At 41.3% G+C, this 24,334-nt stretch overlaps 2 protein-coding genes across 2 annotated transcripts; both read right to left on the minus strand.

Moving 5' to 3' along the window:
* Nucleotides 1-8,655: 8,655 nt before the first annotated feature.
* On the minus strand, nt 8,656-9,576 carry LOC142217196 (taste receptor type 2 member 40-like). The gene has a single exon (XM_075285384.1). It carries the CDS (start codon nt 9,574-9,576, stop codon nt 8,656-8,658), a length of 921 nt encoding a protein of 306 aa, XP_075141485.1.
* A 13,706-nt stretch (nt 9,577-23,282) lies between these two features.
* Nucleotides 23,283-24,230, minus strand: LOC142217197 (taste receptor type 2 member 40-like). Its single transcript, XM_075285386.1, has one exon. It carries the CDS (start codon nt 24,228-24,230, stop codon nt 23,283-23,285), a length of 948 nt encoding a protein of 315 aa, XP_075141487.1.
* Nucleotides 24,231-24,334: the final 104 nt, after the last annotated feature.

Genomic DNA, 24,334 nt, shown 5'->3' on the forward strand with positions numbered 1-24,334 from the left:
CTCTAGATTTAGGTCTCAGCCTCACTGTTCCTTCTTTTTCTAACAAATAACTTCCCAAGTAGGGTCTTCCTAAGCTTGGAGCTACTTTGGATGATGATGATGGCTTCTGAGAATGGGAAGGACATGATAAAAAGCCATATCATTATTACTTCAACCTCAGAGATTGTGCGTAAGAAGACATTGAGCAAAATTGTAGTCACATTGTAGGTAACAGAAATGAGCAGAAACAAGATCATGGTTCTCGTAGCGTTAATCTGGGTTTGGAATTTAGAACGAGTAAACCCCGGATTATTCTGCTTCATTGTCCACATGTGGTTTACAAGAGACCACGAGGTGAATGCGGTGGAGACAAAAGCTATAGTGAAGGGAAAGTAGCAGCCGAGAAGGGAGGACATTGCTCTGTATGGTGTATTTTGTAGGAATGCACCCCCAAAAAATGAGGGTTGCTCTGTAGCATTCCCCACAGGATTTATACTACAAACCCAAGGTAATGGAAAACCTATGGCAATAGAGACAAGTCCTGATATAAGAAGAATGTGGTGCAAATAAGATGAGAGACTCCTCTTTAGCCAAATAAAGAGATGGTGACTACAATTGGTGATGTTGGTGCAGTAGTAGACACAGAGCAAGGCCATCAGCCAAAAACTATAGGAGGCCAATAACAAATTCAGCATCGTAATCCAGAGAAAAATGTCATCAGTAAAGAGCAAATGAGGCCAAAAAGCCAATAATAGACATTGTGTGGTCATTACAAAGTGTAAAGAGAGATTGACCAGAGCCTTGGTGAGGTGGACCTTATCAGACAGGCCTAAGGAGAGTCCATTTTTTAGGGTTCCTATATAGACAAGAAGGATGTCCATGTTTAAAGCTGTTCCCACCACAAATACAATAGTTACAGCAGCTATCAGAGAGATCAGGTCTGCAGTAGCCATAGCGTCAAGAGTTTTGTGTCTTATGATAGTCGGCAACTCAAGTATCATACAGGGACAGATGCAAATATCCAGCGAGGTTTAGTTACACATTACCCCAACAACATTATACAACCAAATAACCTATCTGTGGATAAGAAGATATTTCAGGCCTACACAGTATGAAATTAGAAGAACATGACAGCACTGCAATAGTTTGTTTTGAGCTTGATATTTACTTTATTTGGCATAGTACTGGTTATAAGGAGAGGCACTACATGTATAAGAAGATAACCCGACCCAGTGGCGTAACTACCGTGGTAGCAGCAGTAGCAGCTGCCACAGGGCCCGGGCCATTAGGGGGCCCGGTGACAGCCGCTACCGCTGCGGTTTTTTTTCAATAGGCAGTTACGGGCCCTATTCACTTGCCGATCCTGGCTGGGCCGGGATCGGCAAGTGACACCGCGGGCCCCACAAGGGCTATCATTATACTCGGGGGTCTTTGCAGACCCCCGAGTATAATGATCGGCGGACCGGAGAGGTAAGGGAACATAAAAAACTGTTACTTACCTCTCCACGATCCTGCCAGGCCTCCGTCCTACTGCTGTCTGACGTCTCTGACGTCACATGAACCCGGCATGCTTCCCGGGTCATGTGACGTCCGACGTCATTAACGAAGGACGCGAGAGGAGGACAGCACAGCACAGGAGCCGGGGAACAGGTAAGAAGCAACAGTGGGTTTTTTTTTTTTTTTTATGTTTTTATTTCCCGGGTCTCCGATTATTATACTCTGGGGTCTGAGAAGACCCCAGAGTATAATAATTGTTTATGGGTGTCCACAGAGGAACATAATACTGTGTGCAGGGGCCACTATTGGGGTTAATACTGTGTGTGCAGGGGCCACTATTGGGGTTAATACTGTGTGTGCAGGGGCCACTATTGGGGTTAATACTGTGTGCAGGGGCAAGTAAGGGACATAATAGAGTGCGGAGGAGGGGGTCGGTCGAGGTCTTCGGCGTCAGTTGGGATGGGGGGGGGCCCATGTCAAAAGTTCGCCACGGGGCCCCGCCATTCCTAGTTACGCCACTGACCCGACCATAATGAGGACTTCATGGGTGGGTTATCAGGAGAGACACTACATGTAAGAGAGGATAATTCGACCACAATAAGGACATCATGGCTGGTTAACAGGAGGACACTACATGAATGAGAAGATAACTTGACCACAATAAGGGCATCATGGCTGGTGTGAAGGATACTGCCTTACTAAGACGCTTGGCACATCTGGCAATCACCCTTCTGGCGATCACCCATGTGATTGTGTCCAAGTCTAATAGGATACTTATACTTATATAGGATACTAGCCACTTAACATATACAGAAATATATATATATATATATATATATATATATATATATATATATATATCTGTATACCATATTTTTCGGACTATAAGACGCACCTAGGTTTTAGAGGAGGAAAATAGGGAAAAAAATTTTTGAAGCAAAAAATGGTAAAATATTTAATATATGGGAGTTGTAGTTTTGCAACAGCTGCAAGGCCACATTGACAGGTGACCCTGCAGCTGTACTGGGACGCATAGAGTGTTTTTTTTTTTTTGCGGGGCCAGAAGTACTTTTTAGTTATACCATTTTGGGGAATATCTATTGCTTAGATCACCTTGTATTGAAAAAAAAAACGGTGGTTTATGACATATGATTTTCTACTTTTATATATATATTCTAGGGACAGGAGGTGATTTAGAACTTTTATTTATTTCATATTTTTATTATATATTTTTAAAGCTTTTTTTTCTATTTTTTTACCATTTTATTCCCCCCCGGGGGCTTGAGCCTGCGGTCGCTTGATTGCAAGTCCCATAGACGGCAATACAACTGTATTGCCGTCTATGGGACATTCTGTCTATTAGTATTACGGCGGCTGGTCATAGACCCAGCCGCAATACTAATATATAGCAGTGACAGGCCGGGGAGCCTCATTAGGCTCCCGGCTGTCACCCGAACAGGTCGGCTCCTGCGATATCCCCCCCGCAGGAGCCGGCCTGCAACTTTACAGGTACGGGGCCGATGGGGACCGGCCCCGGGGGAGAAGGGGCCACCGATACTGACCCGGCATCCGCTGTACTAGAGAGGCGGATGCCGGTGAGGGATAGACGCCGGCACAGGTGCCGGGGCCTGAGACATCGCTGCGCTCCTCTGCCCTGCATGAAGCCAGCGACGGGGGGACGGAGGAGCGGAATAGCATCACTCCTCCCGCTGCTGGCTTCATGCAGGGCAGAGGAGCGCAGCGATGTCTCAGGCCCTGACGTCTATCCCTTGCCGGCATTCGCCTCTCTATTACGGCGGGTGCCAGGTGCCACATTCAGACTATAAGACGCACCCTTCTTTTCCCCCCAAATTTTTGGGAAAAAAAGTGCGTCTTATAGTCCGAAAAATATGGTATATATATGTAATATGTAATCACCCCCAACTCATGAAAGCCATCCATAACCACCAGCACACAGACACAAGCCAGCAAGCCCTCCCCCGCTCCCTCACACCTCTCAGTGGAGTCCATTGCAGAGACTGTATCACGACTGGAGACTGACTTCACTATGCATAAACACAACTATGAGAGAAATTCTAATGGAAACAACACACATAGCCAAACAGCCAGAGAACTCCCCAGCATAAATGGAGACACAATAGAAGAAGCCACCTAGCAAGAAAAAGCCAAAGCCAACCAGAGAAACCCAGAGCACCGACAAAGAGATTATAAAGAGAATAGAGAGAATGGAGTCCGCGGCTACTGAAACAACTACAACAGTGGCACACCAAACCAAACCGTTACCCACTTAGCCAAATTGCTACTAGCCATGATCCCAACCCGTCCTCTTCAGGACAGCTCATTACAAGGTTTACCTACCAAAGATGATACCACTAACTATCAGTAGTTGGAACATACAGGGGCTGAACACCTCAGCCTCTGGATCTAAACAAAAAGATCCAGACTTCATAGACAGAATATAAACTATAGACATCCAAATCCTCTTAGATACATGGACCCGGACAGAAGATGAGTCCCTAACGCCAATGGGCTACAAGGTCTCACTGGACTCAGAGTATCCGGACAGACCCAGACACCCCCTCTCACTTCCTGGATCTGCCCTGAAGTGCAGACTCTTCAGCCTTTTATGGTCCAGTAATGAGCCTATGACCCACACCTGGGCTGAAGCTTCCTCCAGACTCACCCTGGACCACACATAGGTCAGAAACCTGGGGCTGATATAGTGGGACTCCAGCACTCTGCCTGTTACCTTCTCACAATATATATTTATAAAACCTTCCCATAATGTATTGTTGAGGATATCCACATACCCATAGGAATCACTAATCAGAAAGGAGTCCTAAGCATGTCTGGATAAGAACTAATACCTGTCATAAAATTTACCTGTAGACATTACAAGGACCCTGATCACTTCTTGCTGTGCACAGCATAATTGTAATTGTTGACCTATGCTAAGAATAAGTCACCAACCAAGTCAATCAACCTATTAAGGACAGGTCATCAATTCATAAGTCCCAGGAAAGCCCTTTTGCATTCTGCGCCACGGACATTCATGCATTGATTATCAATCATCTTTGCTATATCTGTAGCTCAGCAATTTCTTCCATACAGCCATATGTGATGGGAACACTGTTACCTGTATATCTGCCCATCTGCACTTTTCTCCACAGTCGCTCTTCTTTTAACTAATGGAATATTGGTTCTTTTGGCTAAAGATCTCCTGAGAAGATCTCAACGTACAGAGACCATGGAAGCAGGATTTAGGATGCAAGAAAGGGATGAAAGTAGTATAAAACCTTTTACAGTAACAAACAGTTATTACTGTAAATCTCTTACTTTCATACCCCAAATGTTATTTAGCTATTTCTGCACATTTGCAATTTCCAAAAATTGGAACTTGAGACTTTATTTTAAGCATTTTAAAAGGAAAACAATAGCAACAAAAGTTTACTTCAATAGAATATTAAAAATTGAATAAAAACATAAGGCAAAGTGCATAGTTACTTAAGTGCATTTCTCCCATATCAAATGTCACCAACAAAACTCTCGAAAGCAGAATATTTATCTCTACAACCTTCCAGGGGCAAAGATCAGACAGAAAGAAAAGGGAGAAGAAAACAAAGAGAACTATAAAATACAAAGTCTCGTTCACCGATCTTATACTTACTTTACAGTCTGAATTATGTTAAATTCTATATAATTTCTATTTACAACCTTCAATATCAATATATTACCTCTAGATTTAGGTCTCAGCCTCACTGTTCCTTCTTTTTCTAACAAAGAACTTCCCAAGTAGGGTCTTCCTAAGCTTGGAGCTACTTTGGATGATGATGATGGCTTCTGAGAATGGGAAGGACATGATAAAAAGCCATAACATTATCACTTCAACTTCAGAGATTGTGGGTGAGATGAAATTGAGCAAAATTTGTATCAAATTGTAGATAACATTGATGAGGAGAAACAAGATCATGGTTCTCGTAGCGTTAATCTGGGTTTGGAATTTAGAACGAGTAAACCCCGGATTATTCTGCTTCATTGTCCACATGTGGTTTATAAGAGACCACGCGGTGAATGCGGTGGAGACAAAAGCTATAGTGAAGGGTAAGAAGCAGCCGAGAAGGGAGGACATTGCTCTGTATGGTGTATTTTGTAGGAATGCACCCCAATAAAGCAAGGTTTGATCTGTAGCATTCCCCACAGGATTTATACTACAAACCCAAAGTACTGGACAACCTATGCCAATAGAGCCAAGTCCTGATACAAGAAGAATGTGGTGCAAATAAGACGAGAGACTCCTCTTCAGCCAAATAAAGAGATGGTGACTACAATTGGTGATGTTGGTGCAGTAGTAGACACAGAGCAAGGCCATCAGCCAATAACTATAGGAGACCAATAACATATTCAGCATCATAATCCAGAGAAAAATGTCATCAGTAAAAAGCGAATGAGGCCAAAAAGCCAACAATAGACATTGTGTGGTCACTACAAAGTGTAAAGAGAGATTGACCAGAGCCTTGGTGAGGTGGACCTTATCAGACAGGCCTAAGGAGAGTCCATTTTTTAGGGTTCCTATATAGACAAGAAGGATGTCCATGTTTAAAGCTGTTCCCACCACAAATACAATAGTTACAGCAGCTATCAGAGAGATCAGGTCTGCAGTAGCCATAGCGTCAAGAGTTTTGTGTCTAATGATAGTCGGCAACTCAAGTATCATACAGGGACAGATGCAAATATCCAGCGAGGTTTAGTTACACATTACCCCAACAACATTATACAACCAAATAACCTATCTGTGGATAAGAAGATATTAATAGATGTCCTAAAAGTGAAGAGGTGGTCAATATAATAGAGACAAATATAAGTATAAAAAACATCTCATAAATGAAGACTTCTGTATATAAGACAACCGAAATCTGAATGTTCCACTGATAAATATTGAAAAGCAGTACCTCCAACTTCTCCAATATGGACCCATATTTGGGGAGTCCAATCCAGACCTTTTTTTTTTTTTTTTTCTTTTTAAATAAGAAATACCCTTAAATCATGGTGTATATAAAGATTCCACATTGGTTCCCATGAGAGGTCAAGTTTTTGGGATCCTAAAATAAAGGATCCTCTCTAGGACAACACACACATTCAAAATAAACAATAGTAAAGACTTAACACAGGTTTGTAATTTTTGGTCTATATATCTTTCCTTATGGTCCATAGACCATTTATCTTCACGTACTTTACGTTGTACAGATGTGTATAAACTGACCCTAGCACAACTTTGGTCAAGAACTCAATTTCCCCATGGAGCGAACTTATTAAAATGTCTTAACATGCAACTCCTGACAGGCTGCAATTCACTCCACAACCACTGGTTGGGCGTACATAGAAATACATAAAAATCTCCCTCACCGATCAGCAGTAGGGTTGAGTAATCGGGATCGGGAAAGATCGGATCCCGATCGGTGATCGAGCAAATTTCGCAAATTGGATTTTAGAAACGATCCTGAAATCTCAAGATCAGCTCAACCCTAATCAGCAGATACTTAGCATGGGTAAAAAAAAAACCTGCAGGTTAATAGTAATTTGCAGAAAAATTATTTGAAATTCTATAAAACTTCTAGTACAATCTTCAGGATCAATATGTCACCTCTGGATTTAGGTCTCAGTCTCACTATTTTGTCTTTTCCAGTCAAGTAACTTCTCAAGAAGAGTCCTCCTAAGCTCGCCACTGTTTTGGACGATGATGATGGCTTCTAATATTGGGAGGACATGATAGCAAATCACATCGTTATTGTTTTGGCATTGAAGATACTGGACAAACTCAATTGAAAAGCATTTGTGTCATATTGTAGATACCAGCAATGAGAAGAAACAGGACCATGGTTCTTGTAGCGTTAATCTAAGTTTGGAATTTAGAATGAGTGAACCCCGGATTATTCTGTTTCATTGTCCACATGTTTTTCATGAAAGACCATGAGGTGAACGAGGTGCAGACAAGATCTATAGAGAAGTGTAAGACACAGCCCAGGGTGAATTACATTGTTCTGTATGTTACATTTTGTAGAAATGTTCCCAACTGAGGACTGATATGCAGTGTTCGTGGCAGGATTTATGCTACCAACTCTCTATATAAGACACATTATGTCAACTGATCCAAGAACTGATCACAATAATAAGAGGAGCTACAAAGAACAGAAAATAGAAAAAATAACAAAGACTATGCATTTCTAAAAATCCTGGCTAACTCTAACTAGTTGGTGGCTCCATAGTAGCTTCTCTGCAGACTAAAAAGAACATTGCAGGAGCATAAAAGTGCTCACAACTAGAGATGAGCGAGTAGTGTTCGATCGAGTAGGTGTTCGATTGAATACTACGGTATTTGAAATACTCGTACTCGATCGAACAGTGCTAGCTGTTCGAAGTTTAAGGTTTGATGTAGAACCAGCGTTGATTGGCAGAATGCTATACATTCTGCCAATCAACGCTGGTTCTTCTCTTACCTTTAGAAGTCTTCTCCGTGCAGCGTCCCCGCGGCGTCTTCCGGCTGGAATTCACTCTGCCTAGGCATCCTCGCATGCGCAGTCGGCTCTGCTCAGGCGTCAGGCCGAGGCAGAGTGAATTCCAGCTGGAAGACGCCGCGGGGGCACTGCGCCGGGAGAAGACTTCAAGGGGAATCCAACCCGACTGTCACTCGTGGACTTGGTAAGTATAATTTTATCGAATTTTTCGTACCTCTGAAATGAGCATTTCCCCCCATAGACTATAATGGGGTTCGAAATCCATTCGAACAGTCGAACAGTGTGCGGCTGTTCGAATCGGATTTCGAACCTCGGACATTTTAGTGTTCGCTCATCTCTACTCACAACCCAACAATGGAATAAGAGACCATGGGGGCAGCTGGTTGACTCAATGGTTAGCACCACACCTTACAGTGCTGGAGTCCTGGGTTCGAATCCCGCCAAGCACGCCATCTGCAAGGAGTTTGTATGTTCTCCCCGTGTTTGCATGGATTTCCCCCTACACTCCAAAGACATTCCAAAGGGAAAATGTAGATTGAGAGCCCTTTATGGGCTCGTGCTCTACATTGGGATAAAAGAACCGCACAACTAGGCTTCTACAATTTTAATCCAAAGTTCTGCTTTTGGGCTATTCAGTATACGGCTCAGGATATTTGATTTCTTTTGTCTATAACTTTTTGGTAAACCATAGAAACTGCTCCATGAAAATGTTCCTTAGCTTGGGATTGGAAAAGATAATGATGAGGGACTCTGCAGTTGGAAAAGTGATAAATATCATCCAGTTGACTATGGTATAAGTAACTTCAGGGTTGGCGCTTACAGAAAAAAACAGAATTTCATTTATGTAGAATATGATGGAAAGAGCAAGGAACATAAACATGGTTCTGATAGCATTAATGTGAGCCTGGTTCTTGGCTTGGGATAATCCAGAAACTTTCTGCCTCATCTTCCATAGATGTCTTAAAAGTGAAGAGGTGGTCACCAAAATAGAGACAAAAATGAGGATAAAAGGCAAAAAGCTTCCCATAAATGAGGCCGTCTGTATGTAAAATGGCTTAAAACTGAATGTCCCACTGATAAATATGGGATTTAGGGAGCTATTCGCTGGATATTGTAGAGTGACTTTTACATTTGCAGTCCAGATGGTGGGAAGACTAATGAAGAAGCAGCCCACTGCCGACAAGAGAAGAAGATGTGGTAGATACATTGAGATGTTCCTCCTTAACCAAAGAAACATTGGATGACTGAAGTTACAGATGGTGACACAATAATAAAGGCAGAGCCAGGCGGTGAGCCAGTAGGTAAAATACATCAGAATGTGGGTGCCAATAATGGTCGTGACATAGACCTCCCTAACAAATATTACAGAAGTGAAGAAAATAGATAAAATAGCCTTTGAGACTAGAAAACACTGGAGGGCAACATTCACCGCTCCTATGACAAGGTGGATTAGGTCAGGAGGATTCAGTCTCTTTCCAGTCTTCAGGCTTCGAGCACCGATCACCAATATCCATATGTTCAGAATAAATGCCGTCCCACTGTCCAAGATACCAAAGATTAAAAGAAGGATCCACCTCATGGCCAACATCGCGACCTACCTCTAGATCTGTTGGGACCAGTGGTGGGTGAAGCTAAGAGAAACATGTAGGATGTGAGTCATGCAAAAATATTTTAGCCTGCGACTTGTTTTTACATGTTTTGCAAATCAGGAATATTTTATTTAAATAGCAACCAAATGATGTAGTGGAGAATGTCCGGGCCCTGCGGGGTGTTGGGAACCTCTAGATCAACCTCACAGACAATGTCTAATGTAATTGGTCAATAAGCCATGTCGCTGTTACGTCTTTGGCAATGCTGGGTTCACATGTCTTCACTTTGACAACCAATTTTGATTATTTGTCAGTGTGTATGGATTTGTTCTAGATTTTTCTAGAACTTTACATATGTATACATGTGAGTGTATACTGCCGAGCAGAGATCTACTAAGAGGGGTCTACTAAGACTGGTTCTGGTTCTGATGTAATTCTGCTTACCTCTGGCTCTTCTATGTTAAATCAAGATAGATTTGATTTACAGAAGACTAAGGGAAGCCACACACGACTGTTTCACGTGTGAAACTCTGTCCATGTGTTAGTCAGATTTACCGGTTTGAACTTTCTTCTGAGAGCAGGACTCCTAGCTGTATAGTTATCTATGATGTTAGGAGTCCCTGCCTCCCAGTGGCATACTGTCTTGTATTGTAATTGATATAGGGCAGTATGTCACTGGGAGGTGGGGACTAGAGATGAGCGAACAGTAAAGTGTTCGATATTCAATATTCGTTTCGAATAGCCGCTCAATATTCGACTGTTCGAATGAATATTGAACCCCATTATGGTCTATGGGAGAAAATGCTTCGCTACAGGGGATCCCATCATTCGACTCAGGAGAGTCACCAAGTTCACTATCTCACACCCCAGGAAATGATGCCAACACGAGTTAAGTAACTTTGAATGTGAGATGATAATCGGTGCAAGATGAATTGGGCATAGCATATCAGCCAGGAATTTGGGTTTCTGCGGTCAACTGTGTGCCAGGCGCACCTGCAATATCGCAGAGACAACATTGGCAGCCGCGTAAAGTGGTTGAACATGAGTGTTCGATGTACAGACGTCACGTCACCTCCACAGAGTCATACTAGGCTCTTGACAGTCTACTGTGGGTCAAATCAAGGCCAATTTGAATGTGGGGCACCAGGACCCCATTTCCACCAGGACTGTATGCCAAGAACTTCACCACATAGGCTTCCACAGTCAATGCCCGACCTGTGTCCCGTTGCTGTCTCTGCAATACAGAGCTTGAAGACTGGCATGGGCCTGCGACCATTGTCATTGGAGCATAGAACAGTGGCAGCATGTGGCATGGTCTAATGAATCATTGTTCCAGTTGTACAGAGCCAATGGGCGTGTGAGAGTATGGCATATACCCCATGAAGCCATGGATCCTGCATGCCAACAGGGACTTGTCCATTTGGGAGGTGGCTCTGTCATAATCTGGGCCATGTTCACATGGTCGCAATGGGCCCCATTGTCCAGGTGCTGGAATTAACGACCGTTGCTCGATACATGCAACTTATGGCAGACCATCTGCACCCCTTTCTGCTGTTGGAGTTCCCTGATGGGGATGCTGTGTACCCACAGGACAATACAACATGCCATTGCACAGGACTGGTTTAATGAACACACCAGTGATCTCAAGACCCTTGAATGGCCTGCCCCATCGCCCGACCTCAACCCCATAGAGCATTTATGGGATGCTGTGGATACCAATTTTTTAGGTTTGCTATATGGATAAGCCAAATATCCATGCTTAAATTCAATAGTTCCACTGACTATCAGGGAAATCAGGTCTGCAGTTGCCGTAGTGCCAACATTTGCATGCCTTATGATAGCAGGTTACATATTCAATTGAGATAGATGGAAATATCCAGCGCGCCTTAGTTACCCATTTACATAACAACATTATACAAGCAAACAAGCCGTCCGGGCCTGGGAAGATCCTTCAACCCTAAATGTCTTTTTAGAGTTTATACACTTAGTCATTAGTTCACTCTGTATTTCTCTTAAATCCCCTTTACATGTATCTTATACTAGTAGAATACCCGGCGGCTTCGCTCGCGTCACGTAAAATATGTTAGACTGTTGGTTATGCTAAAGTAAAGTTTTCAGTGTCACACTGTAATTGACATTCTCAGAGCTACAGTAAATCTTTTTTCCGCTTAAAATTTTTATTATTTTGGCATTTTCCTAATTTGTCGTGACATTGATGTGAACAACAAATTTTTCTTTCATTTCAATGTTTTTATTGATTTTACATATTCAATACATATTATGTAGTATGAACTATTACATCTATTTTTTTTAACTATTTATGCACCCTACACAAACATATAAAACCTTTACCGAAATTTTCCCAATGTGGGACTAAAGGATTAAAGGATTATCTTATCTTATCTTATTTTACACCCAATTAACAACATAGTGCACCCCTTCCCCCACCCTCCAGTGTTATCTATAAGTAGTTAACAGGCAAAAGAGTAACATTGGTTTACAGTTATACAACTATCTATTGTGGTGCTTCTTGGTAACAATGTTTCCGCTTTTACCTTCAGGTGCATACCTGTATATGAAAAGATTTTTGGGGTTACCCACTCTAGAGCAAGCAACGTAGAACTGTCCATGTGAAAAACGCGGGTTCTCCAAATTAATGGCGGCTACTTTAAGTGATTGACCTTGTGCTTTATTTAGGATCAGTTCACACTGGGTTTTTTGGACCAGAACCTGAGGCGGTCCAAAATACGGGTAGCTGCGACTGGACCTGTGATTGGGCCACATGTGTCCGTGAATATTTGGTGTGAATGAGCCTAGTTGGGAGAGAGTGTCTTCAGGCGGATGCCGCGAGGCGAAATGGTCGGAAGAATGAAAATCTTGCTTCTTTTTCCAGGAGCCGGAACAAAATGGCCCCCAGAAAAAAAAACCTGTCCAATCCATGGGAGCTGTCTTTTTGTTCAGGATTTTGAGGCAGATACAGCTTCAAAATCCTGACCAAAAAAGCCATTGTGAACTTATCCTTAGGCCAAGGCCCCACGGACCGGAAACGTCGTGATTTGCCCATGGCGGAAAAATCGCGGCATTTTACAGTACTTCATGTGAATCCCATTCCCACTTTGCGGAAAAAATTGCAGCATGGACATGCTACGATTTCCAAAACCGTTGCGGTTTTGAAAATCGCAGTATGTTAATTATATCTACGGAAACGCCGGCGACTTCCCCATAGATATAATGGTAAGAGAAAGTGCGCGGAGGAAAACTCTGTGAACTTTCTGTTCTAAGCACTGTGGAAAGAACCGCGATATGTTCATGCCACAGTTGTTCCCGCAGCGCTTTAGTGCTGCATTTCCAGCCCGTGCTTTAAAGTCATAGCAAATGCAAGACGGATTGGGAACTGCAGATGCTTAAAATTGAAGGGCATGTCGCTTGGAAGCAAAACCTGACACTGATAAGAGATACAATAGGAGGAATAGTAAATCCAGAGCAGCCCTCACACAGTATTAGGGTCCATTCACACGCAGGAAAATGATGCTGTATTTGGCGCTGAATTTTTAGAGCTGAAAAAAAGCCTCCCATTGATTTCAATGAGTTTGGCTAGCTTTTTTTTCACTCATGTACTTTTCTGCTAGCTGAAAATTCAGTGCCAAATACAGCGCCATTTTCCTTTTTTTGGCACTGATTTTGACGCTGAAACTGCATCAGAATCCACATGGAAAAAAAACGCCTCCCCATAGAGTTCTATTGGTTCCACTCGCTTTATTTTTCACCTTGCAGAAAAAAAGCTTCCTTCAGGCGGATTCCGCCTGCAAACACCAACGCAGTCAATGGGTGGCGTAAAATCCACATTGGGGATTTGGGCGCAGTATTGGCAAAAACCGCATGGAAGAAAATGGTAGTGTTTTTTTTCAGGGTCCATGCATTGTGCTGAAAAAAAACAAAAACGAAAAAAGACTCAAAAAATGCTCCAAAAAAGCTTTAAAAAACCCATTTCTTAATTCCTGAAGCAGATTTTTTCCTCGTCAAAAAACTCTAGTTCTAGCAGAAAAAAAAACAAAACATTGAAGTCAATGGGAGGCTTCTGAAATTCCCCACGAAATTCCTCACCATTTTCCTCCATGTGAATGGACCCATACTATGACCTGAAGGAGCCGACATCTCAGTAATGAAAACCGCCTCACAGGCCCATAGCAGCCAATCAGAGCTCAGCTTTCACTTTACCTCAGCAGCTTCAGTGATGAAAGCAATAATGACAATCTTACTATCAGGCAGTTTTCACTTGACCAATATTGCTGCTCAGTAAGGGGGTGTTCACACTACCGCCTGTGTCCGACAGGTAGTGTCCACTCCTAGTGTCCGTTCAAAATCTGGCACGGACATTAGGAGCGGACACTAGATGTGTCCGTGACACTTTTCATTCATTTAAATGGTGATCGGGTGCGTTCTTTTGCACTCCGTGCCTTTCCTTCACTGTCCGCATGTAAAGATGTCCGACTTTTCAAGCGGACAGAAAAAACCTACATGTCGGGTTTTTCTGTCCGCTTAAAAAGTCGGACATCTTTACATGCGGACAGTGAAGGAAAGGCACGGGGTGCAAAACAACGCACCCGATCACCATTTAAATGAATGAAAAGTGTCATGGACACATCTAGTGTCCGCTCCTAATGTCCGTGCCAGATTTTGAACGGACACTAGGAGCGGACACTACCTGTCAGACACAGACGGTATTGTGAACGCCCCCTAAGGCTGCAGTATATTTCACGGGTCTCTGGGCTGTGGATTCTATATCTCCATAGACTTCTATGGAACTGCAAAATTCACAGCTTTGTGCACAAAGAAGTCCACCATGCAACCACCAAATCCATGGCCTGGAGGCCCGTGAAAAATACTTTAGTGTTCGAACAGCCACTAAGGATACCAGACGTGTTTTGTCAGTGTGTGCGTGTGTATGTGTGTGTGCACGTGTGTGGTGTGGTCCGTGTGTGTGTCTGTGCATGCGTGTGATCCATGGGTATGTATGCGTGTGTGCATATACATGTGTGGTCCATGTATATGTATGCAAGTATGTGCACTTGTGATCCATGTGTTTGTGCGTGTGCAGTGCAAGTGTCTATGCGTCTAGTAGTTGTGTGTGCTCTGTTCGTTCGTGTATATAGTGTGCATCCATCCGAGTGTGTTTGCATGCATGCGTATGAGTATGCAGTGTGCATTTGATATTTATGGGGTGGTGTTTGTGTTGTGTGTGTCTAGAGTGGTCTGGTGTGTGTGTGGTGTGTTGTGGCATTTGTGTGGTGTTGTGCTTGTGGGTTGGTGTATGTGTGCTGTCTGTGTGATGTTTATATGATGTTCGTGAAATGTTTGTGTGTTGTATGTGGTGGTGCGACCCCTTTAGCAGCGACTCTTTGGCGCCGTCGCTATAATCCGTTCCGGTCAGTCACAACTGTTGTTTTCCCCTCAGCACTTTCACTTTCACATTTCCCCATTATATGCATAAGGCCTAACTTCGGAGGCCCAAATCTCATGACGGGGGGACGCTAGCGAGAAGTAACGTGCGCAGTATTCTGCTCCTGTAGGTGGAGAGGGGGGGTGCCAAATTTCACCCAAATTGGGCGAGAACTGTGGATTTGTATAGAGCAGACTGCTACAGAATTTGAGTTTTATATATATATATATATATATATATATATATATATATAGATTTTCCATATTTTTATTTTCTCCCATATACTCACAGTATATAGACTCCTAGACCTCTAGTAAAATCTTCAAAAAAAAAAAAAAAAAAAACTAACTTGAGGCAACAAAATTTACTACAAAAAATGATGTTAAATATTATCTGTCAATGACATTTTTTTTAAATAGTAAATATTGCAAAATAATACAAGCATACCATCACCATACTGTAATGTGTAATAGTATACAGTATAAGATATATTATATATATATATTCATATGCAGCTTACAGGCTACTATAGATCAAAACAGCATAGTAGAAGTATATTATGTTCACAGTAATAGGAACATACAGTGATACATTACAAAGTATCACAGAGAAGAAACACAATATAACAAATAACAACCTTCAAATATGAAAAAACTAAGAGAAAATTTTTGTCCCCAATCCTGCCAGAGAACTCTCCAGCGCGCCAACTCTCTAGGCCTAGGGCAAGCCGACTGCGCGTGCCCGTCGGCCACAAAGAAATTGCCGCTTACAATACTATTTAAGCAGCCATGTTTCTTGTGGCCGATGAGCATGCGCAGTCAGCTTTGCCTTAGTCCTAGAAGTTAGAAGCCACCACCGGAAGAAGACGCGGTGAAGACCTCGTTCCAGAAGAAGATGGAGGTGGCGCTGGAGTGTTCTCTGGCAGCATTGGGGACGTCCTAGTGCTGCGAAAGAACTCATTTAAATACCAAGAAAAAAACGTGATTTTAGGCGAACGGCGGCGTGGAGAAGACTTCTAAAGGTAGGAGACGAATAGCCTTTCTTAAGGCTATTCCGAGATGTTAGGGAGAAAAATAGTCACTGAATGATAGGATCCCTTTATTCCCTTTCCACTTCAGCTATTTTTTGATTTTTGACTCCATTCCTTACAAAAGCCATAACTTTTTTATTTTTATTTCAAAGAGCGACATGACAGTCCAGTAGTTGGGTTGCAGGCTGTCAGGTAGTTGGCTTGCAGGCTTAGTTTAGTGACCAAATCATCAATGTAGGAATTTCATTCTATACTCAATGTAACATTATATGGCTATAAATATACTATAAAAATGCAAAAAATAGTAAGTAACTACGATATGGCCGCTCCCTACTGACTTATTATTAATGATAAAGTTCTAAGGGTTTATATTGGTGTCAGACACCACATGACACCGGCAGCTTAATATTCCTCTACTGGCCTTTCTCAATTTTGAGTTGCCTTGTATAAGAACAAGGGCTTCTCCTGTAGAATCCCACAGTATAAAATACCAACAAAGGAAAATTGCGACGTTATAAAAATTGAATCCTTTTGAAAGCATATACATTGAAGCTGCAATCCGACCTGTATGTAGAGATACTAGAAGCACCATGGTCCTGGCCGCTCTAACATGGACCTGTGTCCTAGGCTGGTGGGAGTCTGATGTATTCATGTTCATCCTCCTCATGTGTCTCCAGAGTGAGCTCAAAGTCAAGCTTATGGGGATAAGAGTTAGTACAAGTGGTAAAATACACATGAGAAAGACTAATATCTTATATGAAGATGTTATCGATATGGAATATTGTTCATTGGTGAGATTATAGGTTGAGTTTCCAAAAATTTTGCGATTTATTACCCGTTGAACGTTCCAAAATGATAAAAGACCCAAAATGGTTGATCCAACAGTGGACACCACCATGAGCTTTGGTAACAATCTAGAAATTCTTATTTTGCAGAGTAAAAGGATTCGGCCTGTGAAATTTACAATTTTCATACAGTAGTAGATGGAAAGCCAAGCGGTGAGCCAGATATTGGTGGACACAAGAAACATCATAAATCCTAAACAGCTGAAATGAATCTGGTCGAAAGATGTGTAAAAGTTTGTGTAAAGAGAGAACAAGTCAAAAGAGAGCGCAGCTTGTAATAGGACATTGAGGAGACCCATAAAAAAGAGAATCTGATCCGGTAGACTTAGGTGGACACCTCTTCTCCAGTCTTTAGCATTAACATGAACAATCCATGAATTGAAGACAAGCCCAAATAATCCAGAAGCAGTTACCATTAAATAAGTTACTTCAGACAGAGAAAAATAAATCATGTTGATTCTTCAGAGACTTCCAGCTATAATATAAGATATCAGGAGAGTAACCCATCAGGTTGTGTGCCAGGAAAGTGGATGCAAATCATTTGGCTTGGTTTGTGTTATTTGTTTTGCATCTACATTTTACTGGATGAAGAAATTCCATGTAGTTTGTTCATGTTAAAATAATTCAGAGGTTAAGTTGGAGCCACTGCTATGTCTGGCAGTTCAAGGACCATAAAAAGATTATCATATCCTGGATTAAGAGGTAGGATCCAAGACAAAAGGTCAAATGTGAATGGCTATAGTGGGCCAAAGAACACACTGGTGGACAGAGATCGGTGGAAAGAGGTTCAACAGACAATGAAATCCTTGTCTGTGAGTGATAAGTGAAAATTAGAGATGAGCAAATAGTAAAATGTTCGATATTCGATATTCGATTCAAGTAGCCACTCAATATTCGACTACTCGAATCGAATATCGAATCCTATTATAGTCTATGGGGGGAAAATGCTTGTTTCAGGGGTAGGCAACGTTCAATCAAATTATACTTACCAAGTCCACGAGTGAGGGTCGGGCTGGATCCTCCGAGAAGTCTTCTCCGTGCAGCCTCCTCGCGGCATCTTCCGGCTCTGAATTCACTCTGCCAGGCATCGGGCCTGGGCAGAGCAGACTGCGCATGCCCGCACTACAAGAAAATGGCCGCTTATAGTCAAAGCGGGCATTTTCTTGTAGCGCGGGCATGCACTATGCCTGGCAGAGTGAATTCAGAGCCGGAAGACGCCGTGTGGAAGCTGCACGGAGAAGACTTCTAAAGGTAGGAGAAGAACCAGCGTTGATTGGTCGACTGTATAGCATTCAGCCAATCAATGCTGGTTCTGCATCGAACTTTTCCATTTGAATAGCGAGTAGTACTCGATCAAGTACGAGTATTTCGAATACTGTAGTATTTGATCAAATACCTACTCGATCGAATACTACTCGCTCATCTCTAGTGAAAATATGAAAGACATAGAGGGGATCCGGCTCCTGTCCCAGAGCAAAAATAAATTTGTAAACCCCTTAGAAAATTTGTGGGGCTGTTAGAAAAACCTCAAGATGGGCGAACCTCTTAAGATTTGTTTTGTTTCGACAATTCATCCCATAGATTAATTTTGAGTCAAATAAATTCATCAAAAAACGGAAGTGAATTTATTATGCAGAATGTTCTCTGATGACAAATCTCGAAATTTTTGTGCTTGGGTCAAACCCAAAACTTTTTGAAAATTTGGGTTAATTCTGGTCATCTCTAATACAGAACAGGCTTCCATTAAATTAAAGGCAGTTGAGGCCTCAATGTGGCCTTTGAGGCCTAGGACTAGTAGCATTTTCAGGATACAGTTTAGCCAAATCTACATGATCCCCTTTTAACTTAGAGCCTTCCTGACGTAGTCATTTTCTAATTTTCGTTTTTAGTTTTTTACTCCCCACCATCCAAAAGCCATACATTTTTTATTTTACTGTTCACAAAGCCATAGGAAGGCTTCATTTTTGAAGGACAAATTTTATTTTTTCCCGGTACCATTCAAAATTCCGTAGGATGTACTGGGAAGCTGGGGAAAAAATCAGATTGGGGTGGGGATTGAGAAAAAAAATCTGCTGAATCCCTCTGACATTCACAGGATATAGAGCCCGTAAAATCTTACCTAATAGCATCTTGAATATTCCAAATAGTTTGATTTTTATCAAATTGGAAGAATTTTGGATTTGTCTTGGGGAAACTAAAATGGCTGCAGCTACATGATATCTGGTACATTATTATACTCTTGAGTCTCTCCTATCAAAACGTGATGATTCTGCTGACCACAACCACTAATGATAAGAAAATGTTTTTTTTCCTAACCTTCTTAGATATTTCAGCTGAATTTGCTGTGAAATGTTAATGAGATGACTCTGATTATTCTGCTCTACAGTAAAACTGAGATGACTCTGCCTATTCTATCTCAGTCTGCACAGCAAAGCTAATCAGTACGCTATAAAGCAGCAAATATCAGACTAGTGTACTCTAGTGGCCAGTGTAAAGACAGCAATAGTTCAAGACTTATATTGGTACAGATAAAATACGCATTCCAGTCATATTAATGTGACCACCGCCTACTTTTGACGTCAACGTTAAATAACCAATCGCAGAAGGCACGTGTCATCAGCCATCTGGGTGCACTCATCATTGTGGAAGGCACAATAGATCAACACAAGTATGCATCTATCCTTGCGGACCATGTTCACCCCTACATGCAAAATGTATTTCCTCAGGATGATGGCATCTACCAGCAGGTCAATGCAACATGTCATAAAGCTCTCAGTGTACGTGCGTGGTTCGAGGAGCACCAGGATGAGTTTATCGTACTCCCTTGGCCAGCAAATTCCCCAGAATTGAACCCAATTGAGAATCTATGAGACCACCTCGATTGGGTTGTTTGCGCCATGGATGCTCAACCGCGTAACCTAGCGCAGCTGGCCACGGCACTGGAGTCGGCATGGCTCAACATCCCAGTGACATCATCACAACATCCCCTCTCTTCCTGCAGGTCTCGCAGCAGTCACCTCTGCCAAAAGTGGTTATTCTGTATTTTGACAGGTGGTCACATTAATGTGACTGGACTATGTATAAAAGTGACCTTTGCACTTTGGAGGAGTCCTGGAAGTGATGATATGTCCCCTCAGATATAACCCTGACCTCAACATCATTCAGTCTGTCTGGAATGACATGAAGAGTCAGAAATATTGGAGCAAGCCTACATCTACAGAAGATCTGTGCTTAGTTTTCCAAGATGCTGGTAGGAACACCAACAAAAATTGATGGAAAGGCAAAGGTCATACCAAATATTGGAGGGATTTAAATTCTCCTTTCTTCATCTACATCATTTTGTTCATTGACAAAAGCAATTTATTAACCCTTCAATTTCTGAATACATTCTTAATACACAGCATTTTTTCCACACTTGCCTAAAGCTTCGTCACAGTATATTGTATTGTACGGTAAAGACAATTAGTCAAGAACTCAGATAAGAACGTATTGAATCAAGAAGTTTCAATCAAAATAGAGTCTGGTAGTAGGGTTGCAGGTTTAGTTTAGTGACCAAAACATCCATGTAGGAATTTCATTTTTCGGAATTTCGGTGTAACTTTATATGGCTATAAATATACTATAAAAATGCAAAAAATTCTAAGCAACTATGATATGTCCGCTCCCTACTGAATTATTATTAATGATAAAGTTTTAAGGGTTTATATTGGTGTCAGACACCACATGACACCTGGGGCTTAATATTCCTCTACTGGCCTTTCTCAATTTTGAGTTGCCTTGTATAAGAACAAGGGCTTGTGCTGTAGAATACCACAGTATAAAATACCAACAAAGGAAAATGGTGACATCATAAAAATTGAATCTTTTTGAAAGCATATACATTGAAGCTACAATCACACCTGTATGTAGAGATACTAGAAGCACCATGGTCCTGGCCGCTCTAACATGGACCTGTGTCCTAGGTTGGTGAGAGTCTGATGTATTCATGTTCATCCTCCTCATGTGTCTCCAGAGTGAGCTCAAAGTCAAGCCTATGGGGATAAGAGTTAGTACAAGTGGTAAAATACACCCCAGAAAGGCTGCTGTCTGATATGAAGGTGTTATCGATATGAAATATTGTTCATTGGTGAGATTATAGGTAGAGTTTTCAAAAATGTCTTTATTTATTACAGGGTGAATGTTCCAGAACGATAGAAGACCCACAATGAATGATCCAACAGTGGACACCACCATGAGCTTTGGTAACAATCTAGAAATCCTCATTTTGCAGACTAAAAGGATTCGACCTGTGAAATTTACAATTTTCATACAGTAGTAGATGGAAAGCCAAGCGGTGAGCCAGATATTGGTGGACACAAGAAACATAGTAAATCCTATACAGTTGAAATGAATTCGGTTGAACATTGTGAAAAAGTTTGTGTAAATGGAAGACATATCAAAGGAGAGCACAGCTTGCAATAGGACATTGAGGAGACCCATAAAAGTCAGAATGTGATCCGGTAGACTTAGGTGGACACCTCTTCTCCAGTCTTTAGCATTAACATGAACAATCCATGAATTGAAGACAAGCCCTAATAATCCAGAGGCAGTTACCATTAAATAACTTATTGCAAACAGAGAATGAAGATCCATGATGTTGGTTCTTCAGAGACTTCCAGCTATAATATATGATGTCAAGGTAGTCATGCATTAGGTTGTGTGTCAGAAAAGTGGATGCAAATCGTTTGGTTTGGTTTGTGTTATTTGCTTTGCATCCACAATTTACTAGATGAAAAAATTCCACGTAGTCAGCTCATGTCAAAGTATTTCTTCCTCCAGGAGATGTCCATGGAGGAGTTAGAGAAAATTGTAGACTATAGAGCTCACGGGATGAGCTAATGACCAAATGGCACATGCAGAATGGTATATCCAACTAATATCAGAAAATGTTTCTTTCTTCTGGATGTCAAATTTGAAATAAAAAATTTTGGGAAAATTTGGGTTGGATCTGGTCATCTCTAATACAGAGGAGGCTTCCATTAAATTAAAGGTAGTTACTGTATTAAAGTGTCAATTGTACCATAGACTGCAGTGTAGATTGTACAATATAAAGTACACATATATAGCATTGTAGGGCCCGTTTACTGCCCCCTTTACTGAAACCCCACAAACTATACCACCCCCTTTAGTGCCCCCCACATGGTGTAACATCCCCTTTACTAAACCCTTACAAGGTATGCTGCTCCTTTACAGTGCCCCCTTTTCTGGCCTTGACACAGTATACTGCCCTCTATAGAGTGACTTTATGTGGCTCAGAGTTGACCATTTTGCATCACCACCATATGTTATGTAGGTTTCTCCGAAACATATACAGTAAACAAATGACTTAGATTTTCATGAACGTAAATGAGGCAAGAGCCAACACAAGCAAATGTTATACCTGATACAAGTTCTCAAATTCAACCTGTCAAATTTTTACCAAATGTTGAGAATCTAAAGTTTAATCACAGAAGTCATTATAACGTTTTTATCAATGATAGTGAAATGCTTCGTGTAGCATGGACCCAACGGCTTTTGAGGCCTAGGACTACTAGTATTTTCAGTATTGTTATGATTACAGTGATACCAAATTTCTAAAGTTTTTCTTACATTTTAACAACATAAGAAAAAAAATCCAAAACTTTTAAAAAATTCTCGGAATAGCCATATTCTCACATGCATGACTTTCCATATAGATTCATGTTTAAGGCTATTCCCACCATAACCTCAATAGTTACACCGACTATTAGGGAGATCAGTTCTACAGTAGTCATAGTTCAATTGAGAGAGATGGAAATTCACAGCATTGAGCCCATAAAATCCTACCAAATAGCATCTTGAATATTTCAAATAGTTTGATTTTTACCAAAATGGTAACATTTTGGATTTGTCTTGGGCAAACTAAAATGGCTGCTGCTACATGATATGCGGTACATTATTATGCTCTTGGGTCTCTCCTCTATCAAAATGTGACAATTCTACTGACCACAACCATTAATGATAATAAAATGTTTTCTTTCCTGACCTTTATTTTTAATGATAAGTAGATATTTCAACTGAACTTTCTGTGAAATGTTAATGGGATGACTCTGATTATTCTGCTATACAGTAAAACTGAGATGACTCTGCTTACTCTGTCCCAGTCTGCATAGCAAAGCTGATAAGTAAGCTATAAAGCAGCAAATCAGTGTAAAAACAGCAATATTTTAAGACATATTTGTAGAGATAAAATATGAACGTGACCTTTGCACTTTCGGGAAATTCTGGAAGTGATGATAAACATATAATAAATCTGCAAAAAACTAAAAGCAACTACGATATGTCCACTCCCTACTGACTTATTTTAAGGAGAAAGTTTTAAGAGTTTTACAGTCAATGAAGGTTTATATTGGTGTCAGACACCACATGACATCTGGGGCTTAATATTCCTTTACTGGCCTTTCTCAATTTTGAGTTGCCTTGTATAAGAACAAGGGCTTGTGCTGTAGAATACCACAGTATAAAATACCAACAAACGAAAATTGAAACATCAACATCGTAAAAATTGAATCCTTTTGAAAGTATATACATTGAAGATATGATACGATCCGTATGTAGAGATACTAGAAGCACCATGGTCCTGGCCGCTCTAACATGGGCCTGTGTCCTAGGTTGGTGGGAGTCTGATGTGTTCATGTTCATCCTCCTCAGGTGTCTCCAGAGTGAGCTCAAAGTCAAGCCTATGGGGATAAGAGTTAGTATGAGTGGTAAAATACACCCCAGAAAGGCTACTATCTGATATGAAGGTGTTATCGATATGAAAGCTTGCTCACTAGTCAGATTATAGGTTGAGTTTTCAATAACTTTGTGATTTATTACAGGGTAAATGTTCCAAAATGATACAAGACTTCCAATGAATGATACAACTATGGACCCCACCATGAGCTTTGGTAACAATCTAGAAATCCTCATTTTGCAGACTAAAAGGATTCGACTTGTGAAATTAACAATTTTCATGCAGTAGTAGATGGAAAGCCAAGCAGTGAACCAGATATTGGTGGACCCAAGAAACAACATAAATCCTATCCAACCGATATGAATCTGGTCGAATGATGTGTAAAGGTTTGTCTGAATGGAGGACATGTCGAAAGAGAACACAGCTTGCCATAGGATATTGTTGAGACCCAGAAAAGTGAGAATCTGATCTGGTAGATTTAGGTGGACACCTCTTCTCCAGTCTTTAGCATTAACATGAATAATCCATGAATTGAAGACAACTGTAGATAATCCGCAAGCAGCTCCCATAAAAAGATGTACTTCGAACAAAGAATGAAGATCCATGATGTTGGTTCTTCAGAGACTTCCAGCTATAATATATGATGTCGGGGTAGTCATGCATCAGGTTGTGTGTCAGGAAAATGGATGCAAATCGTTGGTTTGGTTTG

This window comes from Leptodactylus fuscus, chromosome 8 (assembly GCF_031893055.1).
Source record: "Leptodactylus fuscus isolate aLepFus1 chromosome 8, aLepFus1.hap2, whole genome shotgun sequence".
In the NCBI taxonomy this organism is placed as follows: domain Eukaryota; kingdom Metazoa; phylum Chordata; class Amphibia; order Anura; family Leptodactylidae; genus Leptodactylus; species Leptodactylus fuscus.

Bases quoted from the DNA above. Each gene is read 5' to 3' on its own strand.
- LOC142217196 (XM_075285384.1), bottom strand. From the start codon at position 9,576: ATGTTGGCCATGAGGTGGATCCTTCTTTTAATCTTTGGTATCTTGGAC.
- LOC142217197 (XM_075285386.1), bottom strand. From the start codon at position 24,230: ATGGATCTTCATTCTTTGTTCGAAGTACATCTTTTTATGGGAGCTGCT.